General features: G+C 38.2%; 4 protein-coding genes across 10 annotated transcripts; 3 read left to right on the top strand and 1 right to left on the bottom strand.

The window, feature by feature from the left end:
• The first annotated feature begins 267 nt into the window (after positions 1-267).
• On the top strand, positions 268-3,446 carry LOC144031120 (C-type lectin domain family 10 member A-like). 2 transcript variants are annotated; one of them, XM_077537896.1, is made up of 6 exons: positions 268-487; positions 739-831; positions 1,881-2,141; positions 2,214-2,377; positions 2,474-2,601; positions 3,038-3,446. In XM_077537896.1, exons 1-6 carry the CDS (start codon positions 397-399, stop codon positions 3,186-3,188), a joined length of 888 nt encoding a protein of 295 aa, XP_077394022.1. In that variant the 5' UTR covers positions 268-396; the 3' UTR covers positions 3,189-3,446. The 2 variants fall into 2 exon arrangements, with proteins under 2 accessions (XP_077394022.1, XP_077394020.1); XM_077537894.1 differs by having other exon boundaries at positions 1,869-2,141.
• A 289-nt stretch (positions 3,447-3,735) lies between these two features.
• On the top strand, positions 3,736-6,353 carry LOC144031118 (uncharacterized). 4 transcript variants are annotated; one of them, XM_077537891.1, is made up of 6 exons: positions 3,736-3,896; positions 4,029-4,130; positions 4,308-4,571; positions 4,649-4,812; positions 5,891-6,030; positions 6,104-6,353. In XM_077537891.1, the coding sequence occupies exons 1-6, from the start codon at positions 3,788-3,790 to the stop codon at positions 6,261-6,263; spliced, it is 939 nt and encodes a 312-aa protein (XP_077394017.1). In that variant the 5' UTR covers positions 3,736-3,787; the 3' UTR covers positions 6,264-6,353. The 4 variants fall into 4 exon arrangements, with proteins under 4 accessions (XP_077394017.1, XP_077394015.1, XP_077394018.1 ...); XM_077537889.1 differs by having other exon boundaries at positions 4,302-4,571; XM_077537892.1 differs by having other exon boundaries at positions 3,737-3,896; positions 4,032-4,130.
• LOC144031119 (uncharacterized) lies at positions 6,334-10,627 on the top strand. Its single transcript, XM_077537893.1, has 6 exons — positions 6,334-6,577; positions 6,658-6,774; positions 8,190-8,441; positions 8,507-8,670; positions 8,781-8,917; positions 10,321-10,627. Exons 1-6 carry the CDS (start codon positions 6,487-6,489, stop codon positions 10,460-10,462), a joined length of 903 nt encoding a protein of 300 aa, XP_077394019.1. The 5' UTR covers positions 6,334-6,486; the 3' UTR covers positions 10,463-10,627.
• Positions 10,496-15,670, bottom strand: ttc8 (tetratricopeptide repeat domain 8). Of its 3 annotated transcripts, XM_077537885.1 has the most exons (15): positions 15,470-15,670; positions 15,222-15,245; positions 14,992-15,112; positions 14,860-14,920; positions 14,626-14,785; positions 14,451-14,540; positions 14,324-14,368; positions 14,154-14,239; positions 13,017-13,104; positions 12,664-12,774; positions 12,440-12,579; positions 11,564-11,738; positions 11,360-11,482; positions 10,936-11,019; positions 10,496-10,868 (listed from the first exon to the last, which is right to left on the bottom strand). In XM_077537885.1, the coding sequence occupies exons 1-15, from the start codon at positions 15,581-15,583 to the stop codon at positions 10,752-10,754; spliced, it is 1,539 nt and encodes a 512-aa protein (XP_077394011.1). In that variant the 5' UTR covers positions 15,584-15,670; the 3' UTR covers positions 10,496-10,751. The 3 variants fall into 3 exon arrangements, with proteins under 3 accessions (XP_077394011.1, XP_077394013.1, XP_077394014.1); XM_077537887.1 differs by lacking the exon at positions 15,222-15,245; XM_077537888.1 differs by lacking the exons at positions 15,222-15,245; positions 15,470-15,670 and having other exon boundaries at positions 14,999-15,054.
• Positions 15,671-16,825: the final 1,155 nt, after the last annotated feature.

Raw genomic sequence — 16,825 nt, 5'->3', positions numbered from 1 at the left:
ACTATTCATGTATGCACTTAAGAAAAATCCTTTTTTTTTTTTTTTCAGTAGCCAGCCCGAGGTAGTCAAACTAGCATGTAAGTTTTTGTGTGTTTGTTTTTTAATTTACGTTGGCTTAGCTTGAAAGGGGTCATTCCTCTTCTTAATATTGTAATATTGTGACAAAAGAGCCATGTAAAGGGAAGTACTCTCTTCCCTATATTATGACTTTCTCTTCTCTTTTCCACGGGTTGATCCTTCAGCGGCGATTGCTTCTTATTTCCCAACTTCCCAATTTAATGTTGATGAGTTGAGCAATGGAATGAGAAATGAGAATTGTCATGTGATTGGGTTGATGTAAATAGGAGTTAGGCACAGAGAAAATTACAGCTAATGTGACAGAAGGAAAGGAGAAAAATGAGTGGTATGGATTCAAACAATGGATTTAACACATTAATTTCTCAAAATGAGGACGACGTGGAACCTGCTAGCAAAAAAGGGCGACAAGGTATTTATTGATTATTTTAAAAGAGGCCTTTTGAAAACAGATTCATGACTGACAATTTTGTTATGTTTTTGACTTGCTGGAATACTATGGAATAAAATTACAAATAAAAAATAGAAAGCAGCACAATTTCAATGGTTAGTCGGAATAACAAAAGCAAAAGTAGCTAATTCTTAAACTATTCATCAAAGAATATGAAATTACCATTGTACCTATATATTAATGTCATGTTTGAATGTCATTTTACATTCCAGCATCCTCTGTGATACTTTACAAAGCGGCTATAGCCAGTCTGGCGATACTTGGGGCCGTTTTACTGATTGTTGACATTTTCCTGGTGAGCCATTGTAAGTAACTTCATATCATATTTATTGTATGGATTGTATGGATAGCGCTACAAATTTCCTTTGATGTCCTCATCATTTAGAATCCCTCAGTCATTCTGAAAATGTAGCAGAATAATTAAGCTTTGAGGTCTTATTATATATGATAAAACATATGGTTGATTTTATACAAATTTTCTTTATTTTATACCTTTTTTTTTTTCATTGGTTAAACATGATTTTGGCATGTCCCACAAACCGCTCTGCTCTGTCAAATAAAGTATGCCGACTAATTTGTTAAATGAATCCGTTTTTACATGGTTTCAATGTCTGCAAAACGATACTTGTTAAAATAGTCAAAAATCATTTTGATTATTGTATTTACATAATCACATTGAACATTTTAAGTAACTCCGAAATTGTTGTCCACATTGTCATTATTGGGTAACTCCACTTAGGTGTTCTCATTTTGTTATCATATTGTGTTGTCAAGATTAACACGTCCACTGTCATTGTGAAATAGTAATTGATATAAAAAGATACTTTCAGAAATTCGAAATATTTTAGTATGCAATTTCTTGCTAGCGATAATGTTCAACTCGTAGGCACATAAAATACTAATAGTGGCCAAACGTGTCCTTTCTGTCATCAAGCTCAGATATTTTGCTGCCCAATGTGAATTTCTATCATACTTAGTACAATGAAAAAGAAGTTCATTGGGAAATCTTTTTTTTTTTTTTTTTTTTTTTTTTTTTTTGTGAAACAAGTCTCACATGCTCTCTATTGTTATGCTATTTTCATTGTCAAAGTAATTTTTCAAATCCATGTGGTTAGTTGTTGAAAAAAAATAACTAAAAACTTAAAATACATAATGTAGTAGTATTTTCCTTTTACTGTGTTTACTAATGTCAAATCCGCCACAGAAGCAGCCATAACATTAAGTTTAAAATGATTACTAAATACCTGCTTTGTTTGTGTTTGACAACTCAATACTCTCTCATTATAACATGAATTGAATGTTCTAAATGCCCATGAGACATTGTTAAAAAAACATATTTCAGTTGTTCTTACAGATACCACACGTCGCAATACCAACCGGCCTCTTGATGACGCAGAACTTATCGAGGGAGAGTTGATCAAACTCCAGGAATCTTACAAATTAGCAGTCAGAAACATGAGCGATGCCAAGAAAGAGCTGGCCAGGGAAATGAGTCGACAAACGCACAGCAACTGGGAGTTTGAACACCACAAAAGAAGGACCAAAGACTACGAAGTGCAACTTGATGAAATAACGAAGGATGTCACGTATCTAAAATCGTACATACCATTCATTGGTGAGACCAATTTCACTGTATATTTCCAAATGAGCATTTTCATTTGTTTCATATCACGTTTTTTGGCAACAGAGGATGGCTGCAGTCGTTGTCCGCTAGGATGGATTTTGATGAACTCTGCATGCTACTACTTCGCCTTGTCTCAATTTGATGCGCGTAAATCGTGGCAAAATGCTCGCGATTTCTGTCAGATGTACGGAGGTGACCTCATAGACATCGACAGCCTGGACGAAGAGGTGGCGTGAGCACAATTCGTATCTCATTCATTGCACGCAAACAAATACTACAACAATATGTTATAATAGATATTTGTAATGTGAATATTTTGTCAGATTGCAACCATGAATCACCTGATAAGTAATGCAGATGTGACAATGAGCTCCTCCAACTTTTGGATTGGGTTGTATTTTCACAAGGAAGGACTTTGGAGATGGGCGGATGGAAGCGACCTGATTGAAGGGTAAGGCATATGACTACAATTTAATGGATAGATACATACACTGTGCTCCCGCCCACATTGGTGTAAATCTCCCTTTTTTAAATAAGCCTGCAAAAATTATCAACACCCGGTCAAACCTGCCTCTGGGCAGAATTTTCAATGCGCCTCAGCCCAGACTTCGCCATTAGAGTCCCTTGTGTGTGGTCACAATTGATCCCAAAATTTATTTGAGTAACTTTATTAAAGTAAATGTAGCATGTTACAAACCACCTGTATCGTGATTGACTTGACCAACTTTTTGTCTGATGTCAACCCTGAAAAAGATTAGCCATTACAGATAATGAACGGATGGGTTGTTTCTAACTTGTACATTCACCAAATTTCACACCGCATCATCCATTCAGATACTTATGAAGCAAAGTATTGTTCTAAGGCCACCGTATGTTTGTCGTTTTAGGTACTGGGCCGATGGAGAATCAAGTGATGATGTCCATCAGAACTGTGCAGCTTTATATGGCACAAAAAATGTCTTCACTGCTTGGATTAGCATCGAATGTACAAGCAGGAGTAGATGGATTTGTGAAAAAGCACCAAGTACTATCCAGTGAACAAACAATTTGATTGTTCACAATAAAACAGTCAACATCTATGCTGTATAATGTGCAAACTTTCCAAAAATCTAGACATTTCTTTTTTTTTTTTTTTAAATCAACCTAAACAACTGTTGTACATACTGTACTAAAAAAATGCTGTTGTTTGTGTACTTTTGTGTTTACTGTTGTAGTGGTGATTGGTTGAAATCTGAAAACTGAACATGTAATCTGATTCCTAATTTACCTGAAAGAGAATCTTCTTGACATAATTCACTCCTGGCCTCTCTTCTTCTCTGATGTAGAACTACAGTCTTGAGTTTGGAGGTGCTCTTTAGAGATGTCTGCCATCTAGTGGTGAACACGCTTATTAAAACTCAAAACTGCTCCACTCCAGTAAACATTTTATTTTCAAAAATGAATCGAGGGTCATTCTCAGTTTGATTGCTATAGAAACTTGGTCACACACTTTTTTTCCATGGCTAAGTGTAAATTTTTATAACACAGGAGTAAAACCCGCTTACTACTGTTCCTTTAACACACACATGCGCACGCACGCACAAACCTTATCACCAGTTGACCAGATCAATATGCACCACTTTCACTGAAGTACTACAATGGAGAACATTCAGTCCCAGCTAGACCAAAGTGCGGAAACTCCCGCGGAGCAAACAAATTCTGAGTTTCACACACATCGGCATTCACGCTCTCAGAAATTTCAACAAGGTACATTATAGATGACTGTGACATTTTGATGTTCTGATATTTTTGAACAGTGTCCTTGTTTGGTGACTCGATGCGACTCTCAAGATGTTCTTGGTAATTTTACCATTTTCATATGATATCGTGTGTTTATAGTAGGAGCTGGATCTTGGATTCCGCACCACAGGGTGACTCTTCCGCTTCTGGGTGTGCTCGATGCTGTTCTGCTCATAGTTGCCGTTGTCCTCGCCATTTTCTGTGAGTAAAACAGCACTTGATATAACCAGTTTGTCAGACAAAGATAAAACAAAAGGAGTGAGTGTCAAAATCTCTTTCAAATTCAAAAGAATCAATCTAAATTAGCCTCTTCTTTTGGAGGACCACGACTCACTATCAAAGAGCTAATCACATTACATCTGTTTTTTTGAGCCTCAGGTGCCAGCGCCAACGAAGATCACCTTCTGACTCCTCATTCGGCTCTCTCATCCCTCATCATCGAACGTAATTATCTCCGCAACCAGAGTGACACCCTCAAAGCGCAGAAGGAAGCGGAGGCAGCGTTAGTCAAGGAGCAGACGAGCCAAGTTCAAATGAAACTGCAACTGAAACAGCAGACGAGACTGGGCGACGCACTTCAGAGCCAGATTGAAACGCTTCAAACAGACAAGAAAAAGCTAGAGGCGGCGAAAGCTATTATTGGTAAGTCTGAGATCATGGTTGAGAAAATCTTTGTGTTAATTAATCATCAACCTGGGATTTATCTGTTGTTGCAACAGAGCAAAACTGTGACAGATGTCCATCAGGATGGACTCTTCTTCAATCAACCTGCTATTATTTTTCCCTCCCTGAGCCTGACGCCAAAAAGAACTGGCCAGACAGCAGAGCAGACTGCATTGGTCGAGGCGGAGACCTTCTCGTAATTGAGAACTTGCAGGAACAGGTAAAGAAAAAAAAATACTATTAACATTACAAAAGGAGTATTTTTCTATGCCTGTTTATTTAGGAAAAGAATTGTACTCAGTTGACACTTGATTTCCCACAATCATGCAACAGAAAAAAAAAATAAAATCTTCAGCATTCCTAGAAAATCTCACTGCCCCATCATGATAAGCTATTTTTTAAGAGATCAGTTTTAAAGTCAAGCCCAAAAATGTCTCCACAATAATTATTTGTACTCCTGCTACTAGTCTAAACACAGAACTCTAATTAATATATTATGGAATATGAGTTGAGCAGCAAAATCCACACATTTTGCTTCTTGCTGTTGACTGAAAATTACTTCAGAGTTGCTCAGGGCTCAGTTAACGACCAATCACGACTCATCTTGCAAATGTCAGACCAAACGCAAAAACAGGTGAGCTGTGATTGGTCGTTACCTGAGCCTGAGCAACTGTGATGTAATTTCGAGTCAACAGTAATAGGCAAAATGGCCGCCCCAGTTACGGCTGAGGTGTGGTGCCGTGGTGGTGGAACCAAATGCAGGGAAGCAGGGCGAGGAGGCAAAGAATGAGGTATAAAAAAAAATAAAAAAAAAATAAAAAGTTTAATAAACAAAAACGAGGAAGCAAAAAATGAGCTACAAACTAAGAAACAAAAACAATAAAGTCAAAAAGGGTAAACAAGACAAAGCGTGGAACAAAACCGGCAGCATGACAAGAGGAAAATGACAATGAATCGACAGACAGAGGGGAGACAAGAGACTAAATACACACACACACACTAATTGACACAACGAGACACAGCTGGGTAAGACACAAGTGACAGCAAACACAGGTGGGCAAGACAATGTTTGACGAGACAATGGGAGACACATAAAGAAGGCAGAACATAACAGATCATACCAGAAACTTAAAGGAACACGATGACAAACTCAAACAAAACCCACTCAAAACTCGAACCCTAGCAAAAGTAAAAATAAAAAAAAATAAAAAACCGCATGACAGCTCCTTAAGTGGAGCCACAACCTCAGATAGCTCAATGAAAGAGCCAAACTATTAACTACAACTTCTTTCTTCCAGATACTTCTAAGTGAAAACATTCCAAAAGCAAGCTCCAGTTCGCCTTTGTGGTGGCAGAACGGGTTCTGGATGGGCCTACGGAACACTGAATCCTGGGGAACATGGACGTGGATAAACAACAGGACTGTGAATGAAACCGGGTGTGCATCTTGCTTACTTATGTTTTTATTCCATGCAAGAATCCAATGTTAATTGATTTGATTTGATTTGAAGGTACTGGAGGAATAACCAGCCCAGCACCATTGGAGTTCAGACTGGGGACTGCGCAGCTTTTTATTACTTTGCCGACACCAGAAAAACGTGGTACAATGGAAACTGCCGGGACCACCTCTACAACTGGATTTGCGAGATGGTGGCAAAGCCTTCACAGTAGAATGAAATGACAAATCATGCTCTTGCAAAATGTCTAATAAACACAAGTGAATAAAAGGCCCAATTGTCAACATCAATTGTGGCAGCTGTAGTTAGAAGTCCCTTTCTCTGTGTCCCATGTCAATATTTAACAAACGAACCCTTTTTCTGTTTGTAATGCTGCACACACGGGGCAATGTCCTCCCAAATACTCCCTTCCTGTGGCTCTCACGAGAGCAGTCAACATGGAGGAGAGCGCCTATAACAAACTGATACACCAGGAGGACCTGAGTGTGGACGAGCCGTCGTTGCACTCGAACCATGAGAAACCACAAGGTATACGAATGGATACACGACATACATAAATGTCCATTTTTTTTGTGTTAGTGATTTGATTTCTTTGCTTCTCTGTGGAGTCTCCCTGTCAATGGTGAGGCCCGCATCCAACTGGACCTCTCACAGAGTGCTTGAAATCACGTTGGCTGTGCTCGCCGCTGTCCTGCTAGCAGTGGATATTGGCCTGGGAGTCTATTGTGAGTCCCGATGAACCTGTTAAGTTCGCAATAAAGGGAGGGGGAAATAAAAACAGAGTATTAAAATGTAATGTAATAAAGGTTTCGTTATCAGTCTGCATAGTCCCATTAGCACTTGAAGTTTTAACAATAACATATGTTGTTTTTACTGCACAGCTGCTCTGTGTTCAGGTTACTTTTGGATTTGCATCAGATGGTACTACCATGAAGTAGGCCTTCAAAATATCAGGGAAAAGTGGAATTCAATCGGAATTAACTGGAATGAAATAATGCTTTCATTTTTGTAATTTTACGGATAATATTTTAATTAAAATGGATTATTTTTGTTGATTAATATAGGAATTTAAAGAGTACAGTTGTATTTCCAAAATACAGTGAGCAGTTACAGTATTTAAATAGATGTGTGTTTGTCCTGTTTACCAGAATGAACCACAAATTAGAATGATAAAAATAGAAAATAGCTCTTCATTTCATGAGATTTTACGGGAAAATGCTATCTTGGGATATACACTGTAGGTCTTTCTTTAAAATGATTGAAATCTTTTTTTTTTTTTTTATATATCAAAAGTACTTGTGGTATCGGTACTTGGTATCTGTATTATTGACTGTCACAATCAAACATCCATAGTTGTATCTAGGCATGTTCGACACCACTTTTTTTTTAGACCGATACCGATACTCAGATCCTCAGTACTCACCGATACCGATACCAACTGCCGATACCAGTAGTACATTTTGACAAATAAAAAAAAAATCACTAAAAGATATTTTTAAACAAATAATTTCCTTTAATTTTGACACAAAAAAAACAGCACAGTCACTCTTCAATAGTCTTAACGCTCAAAATATAACACAAAAATGCTCTTTTAGTTTAAGATTCACAATTTTGAAGTATTTCCAAACTGGTGAAGTTTTGGTGAAAAACTGCTGCAAGCTAGCGCCACTTACAGGCAAGGAGGACTCACTTAACGTCTTCCCCCTCTGCCATCGGTCTCTTGTACTCGTCTGCGTCACGAGTATTCAAGTACTTGAAATAGGGCCGGTATCGGCCCGATACAGATACCTGGTATCGGTACTCGCCCATCCCTAGTTGTATCTACATAGATATTTTTTTTTTATAGAGTATTCTTGCATTGCTGTCAATTTTCTGCCATTAAATCTGAATTTGTCCCTATTGTAGACATTGTTTTGTTATTCTATTCTAAACAATATATTTTGAAAAACGATATAGAAAGATAAAATGTGCAGAAAGAAACCAGAATATTACGGGAAAAAAAGTTCTGCTTGGAAGATGTCAATTAGGTTTTGTTGATATGTTCTTCAGTAAGCTAACTTTATCCTATTTATACTTGACATTACACTCCTGATGTATTTAATGGAGACTGTATTATGCGCACCTTTTCCTCGACGACAAGACAACAACCTCACAGACGAGTCTCAGGCAGTGATGAGCATCAGTCGTGAGGTGGCCGCACTGAACGCAGCCTACGACGACGCCTCGAAAAGACGAGCTGAGGTGGAAATGCGCTTGGCGCAAGAGAACAGACAGCATCAAGTCATCAAGTGGCAGCTGGAATACCAGACGAAAAGAAGCGGCGACTTCAAAAAGCAGGCAGATAAAATCCAAGGGGACATTAGTGTCTTAAAATCACATATACCAATGATGAGTAAGATTTTTTTTTAACTTGCTGTAGTGGTCCATTGAAATCCTCTAATAACTGTCTTTCTTCAGAGGAGGGCTGCAGACGCTGTTTACCAGGATGGACTTTAATCAACTCGGCATGTTACTTCCTTAGCTATTCTGAAACATACTCGCGCAGGTCGTGGCAGGATGCCAGGGAGTTTTGCAAAAAGCACGGCAGCGACCTGGCTGTGGTAGACAGCTCAGAAAAGCAGGTGAGACCAATTCGACGGCAGCTTCGATCGAATCGGTGCATCAAGGTAACGTGTTGTTTCTGGGAGTAACAGAAATGTCGCATGTAATTTTAAATGTCATCGCTTGTCAGCTGAGAATAAATCAGCTGATGAATCTTCATCAAGACCCATGGAGATCCATAACACAGAGCGGTTTCTGGATCGGATTGCGAGATGTGGACAGCGAAGGAGTCTGGAAGTGGCTGGACGGAACCAGACTGGATGAAGGGTAATGCTTTTGTGATTTATTTTTTTAATTTTTATTTTTTTTTAAGAGGAAGTTAATCATTTTTTTTCCCAATAATCTGTTCTATGCAGCCCCAATAGTCTAAAAATGCTATTCTGGTTGATATTTTGTTAGTGGAATATGAGTTAAGCAGCAAAATCCAGCCGTTTTTATCCATCTTAGGGGGTGGCCATTTTGCCACTTGCTGTCGACTGAAGATGACATCACAGTTGCCCAGGTCTCAGGCAACGACCAATCACAGCTCACCTGTTTTCTGAAGCAAAATCCTGCCATTTTTATCCATCTCAGGGGACGGCCATTTTGCCAATTGCTGTCGACTGAAGATGACATCACAGTTCTTCAGGGCTCAGCCAACGGCCAATCACAGATCACCTGTTTTCTGAAGCTGAGCTATGATTGGTTGTTACCTGAGACCTGGGCAACTGTGATGTAATCTTCAGTCGACAGCAAATGGTAAAATGGTCGCCCCCTGAAATGGATAAAAATGGCTGGATTTTGCTTCATAACTCGTATTCCACAAATGTAATATTAATTAGAATGTTATGTTTAGACTAGTGAGGTCACACATATTAGTGTCAAGAAATGTTTAAAGGGATACTTGACTCATTGAACAATTTTCAGCAGTAGCCTCAAAAGTGAACATTTTGTCCAGAATGAATTTGACAACTTCATTAATCATGGCTCAGTTTACTAACCAAACCAGAAAACAGGTGAGCCATGATTGGTCGTTACATCCTCAGCACAGGTGATGTCAACATCAGTCGACAGCAAGCAGAACAATTACCCTTTTAAAGGTATTCATTGTACATGAAAAAAAAAATGAAGTTACCACATTAATTATAGATAAAATCTTAACTTTTTACTGCTGAAAATGGCTCAATGAGTCAAGTATCCCTTTAAGGTTGACTTCCACTTTAAATATTGATGAATGAAGAAAGAAATGGCTCGGGCAAAGGGCACTTTCTTATCTGGGGGTCTATCTGTGCGCGTGCCTCATGACATGTGCTGAAAACACAAGCAGTAAGGTGGAAGTCAGGCATACTGTTTTTATAAAAATTGTATGATATTGTGCCATCACTGTCGCACTGGGCATAGAATTGAATTGTGTGACTATGTGAAGGCGACAACGTCATTTGAATACAGCAGAAGTGAAATATAGCGCAGTATAACCGCAGCCCATTTCACATTTTAATGCACATACTAAAAATTCAATATTGCATGTGTGAATAACTTCATTGACTTTAATAGGTGCTCAAATAAAAATTGTTTTATTCATATTTTATATCCTCTTACTGTTAGTTATTCATCCCTAAACATAAAGTGTAAATTGACGAATGCCTAGCTGTTAAATAATGCTGAACCATATGGTCTGTTATTCGTTTCAGCTACTGGAATGATGGCGAGCCCAATAACGCGGGCGATGAGGATTGTGCGGCCACCTACCCCAGAAACAATCCCTTCAAGGGCTGGAACGATGCCCCGTGTACTTACAATCTCAAATGGATTTGTGAAATGTCAGCCAGTTGATACATTTGTATTTGTCAAGAAGACAGAAAGCCAAAAATTGTAACCATTTATGTGCAAGCTACAAAATTACATCTCTATAAACAATACAAAAAATAATTCTCTTTACTACATACACATTGCTTTACATGTTTGTACACTATCCTCAGCTGCAAATGTCTCGAAACATCATAAAGTTAGTATTTACAACAGCAAACACATTCCGTGAACAGCCGCCAAGATTTTGAATCCACTGTCATATTACAACACAGGAAATTCTGTTTCAAAACATATTTCCAACCAAGCCAAGTGTTCACAGTGCTTCAAAATGCTGGCGAAGTTGCACCAGGACCTGCTGAGTGTCGACATGCTCGGGGAAGGCGTCTTCAGAATTTCGAGCCGCCATGTAGCTGCTCTGAAGGTCTCCAATCTGGACACGAAAAGAAAGGATTAGCCACTGAGTTCTTTAATTCTTACAAATGAACAATGAAAATTACCTTTTCACAGAGAATGGCTAGATTGTAGTGAGGCTCATACATGTGAGGTGACAAGGTGGCAGCCGTCTGCAGGAAGGCTTTAGACTGAATGAGAAAAGATGAAAAAATGAAGTCACAACAATTTTAAAATCTTAATTGATGCTTTGAAAATGATTTCATTTCAGAAAGCTGTCGGAAATTCACATAAATATGCATTCATGTCTCCATTACGAAGCTACGATATGTGAGTTTAATGGAGTGTGATATAGAGAATGGCAAACTATATTAAGTAAGTTTTTCTCAATTACATGAAAAATGTTAACATGATTCACTTCTTAGAGAAGAATATTTAGGTCAGGAAATTCAAAATTAAACGATTGTAGTGTACAGATGTGGAGGGCCACCAAATGACTAAAAACGACCGAGATCCATATGACGATTTTACCTGTTCAACACGACCTTTGCGCAGCTCCAGCACTGCAAGGTTGTTGTAAGCTTCAGCATGATCATTACTAAAAGACAACGCCAGTTTAAAACACTGGTAGGCCAAAGTCAGGTCTCCTATACCCTGCAAACATGAGCACTTTGTGTTTACGTTTTTTGCCACCTTTTCACATGATAAGACATTCATTTAATTTGGTCTACTCACCACAGCAACTTGTCCGATGTTGTACCACACATCTGCTTGCTCTTCGTCGTTGGCCACCAGGGCCAGCGCTCTCTCGAAAGATGACAGTGTCATGTCATACTGCTGCGCATAGAAGCAGCACAGGCCCAGGTTGTTGTATAGTTGGCAATTATACACACCCATCTGGAGGAGCCGCCTAGCAAGCAAAGAAGTGGATCACCTGGATCATCATCATCATTATCATGAAATGTATGGAGGGCCAAAACTGCCTAAATTAAAAATAAACAAATGACTAAATAAATATGAAATAAAAATGTATATAAAAATAGAATTCAAAAATTAAATAAAAAAATAAATATAAAGGGAAATAATATATATATATATCCCGAAATAAATAAATAAAAATAAAAATACAAAATAGAAAATTAGATAAAAAATAAAAATAAATATAAAAATAAATACAAAAGTAAAAATGACATTCAAAAAAATAAAAATAAATGCAAAAATAAATATATAAATAAAATTAAATAAATTTTAAATTAAATAAAAACGCTCTACTCTCACACTCTTTTATTTCATGCTGCAGACGCTCTGTCAGGTCGAAATGTTATTCAAATGAGGGGGCGGTCCTAAGGGTGTCTTGAGTTGGGCTCCACTGTCTCGTTTTTATTTTTGTATGTATTCTTACTTTTATTTAATTATTTTTTTATTGATATATATAGGTTGTTTTTATTTAATTTATTTATATATTTTTTTTATTTTATTTTTTAATGATTTTTTTTAGGTCCGTTTTTATTTTCACTTTTATTCATTTATTTAGTCATTTATTTGTAATTTAGGCAGTTTTGATCCCCCATAGAAATGTGCACGACGTGATGCTGAGAGGTTTTGTCCGACCTGTAGAAGCGAAGCGCAATCTCAGGTTGATCTGAGTAGAAGTGATTGCTGCCTATGCAAGCGATGGCCTCCACGTGTGTGTTGTCCTGCTTTAGGACTTCTTTGTAGTACTCGGTGGCTGATGTCATGTTGTTCATCTCCTGTGACAACACGGCCACAGGATGGACAGTGATTACGGCTCATGAAGATGAGTGCGCCCCGAGGTTGACGGAGACACGCCGTACCTCATGGATACGAGCGATTCCTGTCAGGAGGGTGACCTCGCCAGGAAAGTGGTCCAAGCCATGTTTGAAGAGGTTGAGGGCTGTTATTGGCTGATCCAGGCGCTGATACAGCTGATTGGGGAAACAGAATATCTGATTAGTGGAGGTGGCTTACTGTCTGTAGTACAGATACTTTGATTCAATGTCCTTTACTCAAGTAAAAAAGTATAAATTCTGAAATAAACAATAACATTTCTCTGCCCATAAAATAGCCTTTTTTACTACCTTGCAGTATGTTCAAAATAATAACTTCCTATTACTGCTTTCACTCATTAGTTACCCTTGGCTGAAGGTTGCATATCATTTATATTTACCTTAGCAAGATAAAGGTACGTATCAACCATTTCTTGTTGGGTGAGAGCTGACCGGAACTGCTTTTCAGCTTCTCGGTATAAACCAAGCCTGCAAAGGTGAGACAATTCAAATTTAGAATGCCAGGATGCACATTTCAGAAGTTAAAGGACATTAGGGGTGAAAATACGCCTCTAAATTCACACATTTTGAATTGCACAAAACATAATCATTTGGCTATAAAATTGTTGTTAGTACACTTCTGTAATGGAGCTAATACTCCTTTTGCACTCTCTGACAATGAGAGCACCGCTGCCACCTACAGTAGCGAATGTGCAATTAAACTTTATTCTAGTACGGTAAAAAATAACAACATAACATGTTTCGTGAAGTCATATGTGTGCCCCCTTGGGGCCCGACCCACTATTTGAGAAGGGCTGCATTTAAACATTGCCAGTATACGGGTTTTATGATGGCAAAATTTTGACCCTGGAACAGATTATAGTACATGATTTCTTGGGATGTAATGATACCAGCAATACTGTGATATAGCGATATTAAAACTGCCATAATATATCGTTGTCGTCACGTCATGATATTAAAAGCAGCACATCTGTTTAAAAACTCAGGTTGTTTTCCATTTGTGCAGTTCTAGCACCCTCTGGTGGCTAGTTTTTTTTAGTGTAGTTTAATTGTCACAAGGCATGTTTTGGCCCTTATATGTTAAACATTCATGCTAATGGTCTGATGAAAGAGAACGTAATATGATTATGAACCAATATGTGGAGGAACTAAATATGTGCTTGCATTAGCAAGTAAGTGCCTCAATATTAAGTGTTATTTGAGATAGTAGGTTGTTTATATGCATTGCTGTAATGTACAAAAGCACAATATTATGGGTTCTTTTTTAGTATGAACTCATTTTTATTTTATTTTTTGTACAATAACGTGACCTTTTTTGTATCGCCAACCTCCCCACAATATTGTGATAATTATCGTATCTTGATGTTTGGATATCGTTACATCCCTAATGATTTCCAATGAGAAGAACTGCTTCAAATTCTGAAATACATCAGAGGCCAACTGAACAAACTGTGTTCTACTTATACAGTATACGATGATTTTATCGTGTGCCTTGCATGTGTTTTGGGATCACTTGCCTGTAGTAGCATTTTCCGAGCTGGACTTTCCACCACCAGTCTTTGAACTGGGCCTGCTCAGTTGCTTGAGCAGCCAAATCTAGTGCCTGAGGATGAAAAAAATGTCACGAGAAATATCACAACACAACAATTTTTTTTTGCCAGTTCACTAGCAGTAATTCCCTACTTACGTTTTTTACATCATTTTCATGATGAAAGATGTACTCAAAAAGTGTCTGAGAAGGGAAATTAAGGTTACTCAAGCAATGCACAAAAAAAAAAAGGCTTTCAGGCAAATGTGCAAAATACATGTCTTACCCTAGACAGATTGGGCTTCTGGGAATACTTTGACATATTTAGCCTTGACAGGTTTATAAACGGTCCCTCCGGATTGGTTAACATAGAAGCCTAAAGGAAAATGAAAAAGCAAATATTACAATTTGAAAACCTGCCACCTTCCCACATATCAAATGAGTCAGCCACGTTAACCCACCGTTCCCAGACGAATGAATCGACCCGAGGCGCTGGTGACGGGCCGGGCCGTACTTGCAGTGCGCGCGGTCGTAATGGCTTGCTCCATCGTGCCAGGACGCCCCGACTGCGTGTTGGGCCTCACAAATCCGGTAATGGGACGTCCGGACTGAGTCATAGGTCTAGAATTAGTGGGAAACACTTAAACCCATGAAATTCATTCATAAGAATAAGATTTAAGCTGCCTAATTTGTACCTGACAGCAGGCGTAGGACCCCCCTGACTTGTTCCAGGCAGTCTCAGAGAAGTTCCAGGGCCTGGAGGAGAGCCACGTTAGTGAAGAATAGTTCACTGTCAACAAAGCAGGCACTGAAAGAGTTATACGCACGTGCAACCTGAGCAATGGCGTTTTCATCCAGCATCATCTCAGCAATCCCTTCTTGATCAACATCAATTTCATCAATGTATACCATCTCTGTAAGAGCTCGTGTTTTCAGGCTCCATGCAGCCTAGAGGGGAACAAACATAAACACCACTTAACAAACACTGATTAGACTGATGCTTCTTTACAAAAGGGATGTTGGTGATGACGATGATAAGATAGACAGTTATTGTTACCTCAGAAACAGACAAAGATGAGTCCTAAGAGAGCATGCAAAGTGGTTTTAACAGAGTGTTGAGGACAGACAAAAAAAAGAGGGCATAGGAAAAAAAATAAGAGCCCAATAAAAGGAGAAACGTGAAAAAGTGCGATGGTGAGCAATTTCCCACACAATGTCGACTGATTGGGACTAAGTCGCATTTGCTACAATAACAGCAGAGCTAAGCTAGCAAGTTTTGCTAGCCCGCTAACCACAACACATTACCTGATCATACGGGCTGTCTTGTAATATTTTGGAACAAATTTCCGAACACTGTTGGAGCTTCCGCCTCCTGAAGTAACTCCACGCGAGAAACAGAGGGTCCATTGTCACCTCCATTGCGTCGGTCGGTCAGGAGAAAGCAAAGCGCTTCTTTTAGGAAAGGTTTAGTACAGAGAGGATTATGGCGGATCCAAAGCTTCCTTTGTTGCTAGGAGACGGAAGATGGGGGCGGGTGTTTAAACGCAACTTCCTTTAAAGATGGAGACATGTTTGTTTTTTTCAAGTATTAACACGTTTTTTTGCTCGTTATTTATTTAAATGTAAATTAAAATTTATAATGTATTTAATGTGTATGCATGTTTCCTCTTTTCCTTTACGCTATTTATTTTTGCCTCGTTATGCAAATGAGGAGGGCGTGTTTTAGCTATATTAACTTGTTTTTATTTACATTTTCTTACTGTCCGTGTATGTGTTTTTTTTCTTTGAAGCCTTAATTAATTACGGCTTTGCATTTCAATGTCAGGTGTGTGACAGTAAAGTGCTGTTTCACTGCGCCGTCCCAACATTGACTGAATTTAGTTTTAAAATTATTTAAAGAAAATAAACAAACAAACAAACAAAAAAACATTTGGGAATGCTTGGTCAACCCATCCCCTTTACAATAAGGTTTTCCTTCAGTGTATCATTTTCTTCTTTTCATTTTTGCCAATCAAAAACCCAAAAATGAAGTGACTGATTAGAACGAAAAAAAAAAGAAAAAAAAAAGCCGATTTTTATGTTTCAATTTTAGGTTCAGAGCAAAGTTACAAAATGAAAAATTGGGCCACAGGACTGAATTTGATTTTAATGTCTAATTTACAAGATTTATGTGACCTATAGGTCATATTAATGGCGGGAACATTTTGAAAGAATTGCTCTTGGTGTCACAAAATCCTGACATTTGATAGTTTTGTAGACTTTTTATACGTCCTCTGACTGATTGTGGCGGCTTTGCAAATATATTTGCTGCCATACCTGTTGCCAAACTTAAAAAGCAAACTGCCCTTGTGCCCATTTTTTTGGTTTTCTTATATTTGATATGAGGCCAAAAATGAAAGTAAGCACGGAATATTTTCATTTGATGTGTTAGAGGAACAGTGAGGCTAACCACTCTTTCCATCTTTTATCACATTCAGATGGTTAAAAATGCAGTTTGATAGCTAACTTTGCAAGCCTTTGTGATGATCTGAAATTTGACACGAGACTGTCAAAATACATTAATAAATTGAGAACGTATAATGGAAAAAAAAAATAGATGTTTAGCTCGGTCCTTGCGTGTTTTTTGTCTCCTAAACGATTGACAGACTCTGATTGGATAAG

Source organism: Festucalex cinctus, chromosome 12 (genome assembly GCF_051991245.1).
Source record: "Festucalex cinctus isolate MCC-2025b chromosome 12, RoL_Fcin_1.0, whole genome shotgun sequence".
NCBI lineage: Eukaryota > Metazoa > Chordata > Actinopteri > Syngnathiformes > Syngnathidae > Festucalex > Festucalex cinctus.
The sequence above is the reverse complement of the archived record's forward strand: the minus strand, read 5'-3'. Positions and strand labels throughout refer to the sequence as shown.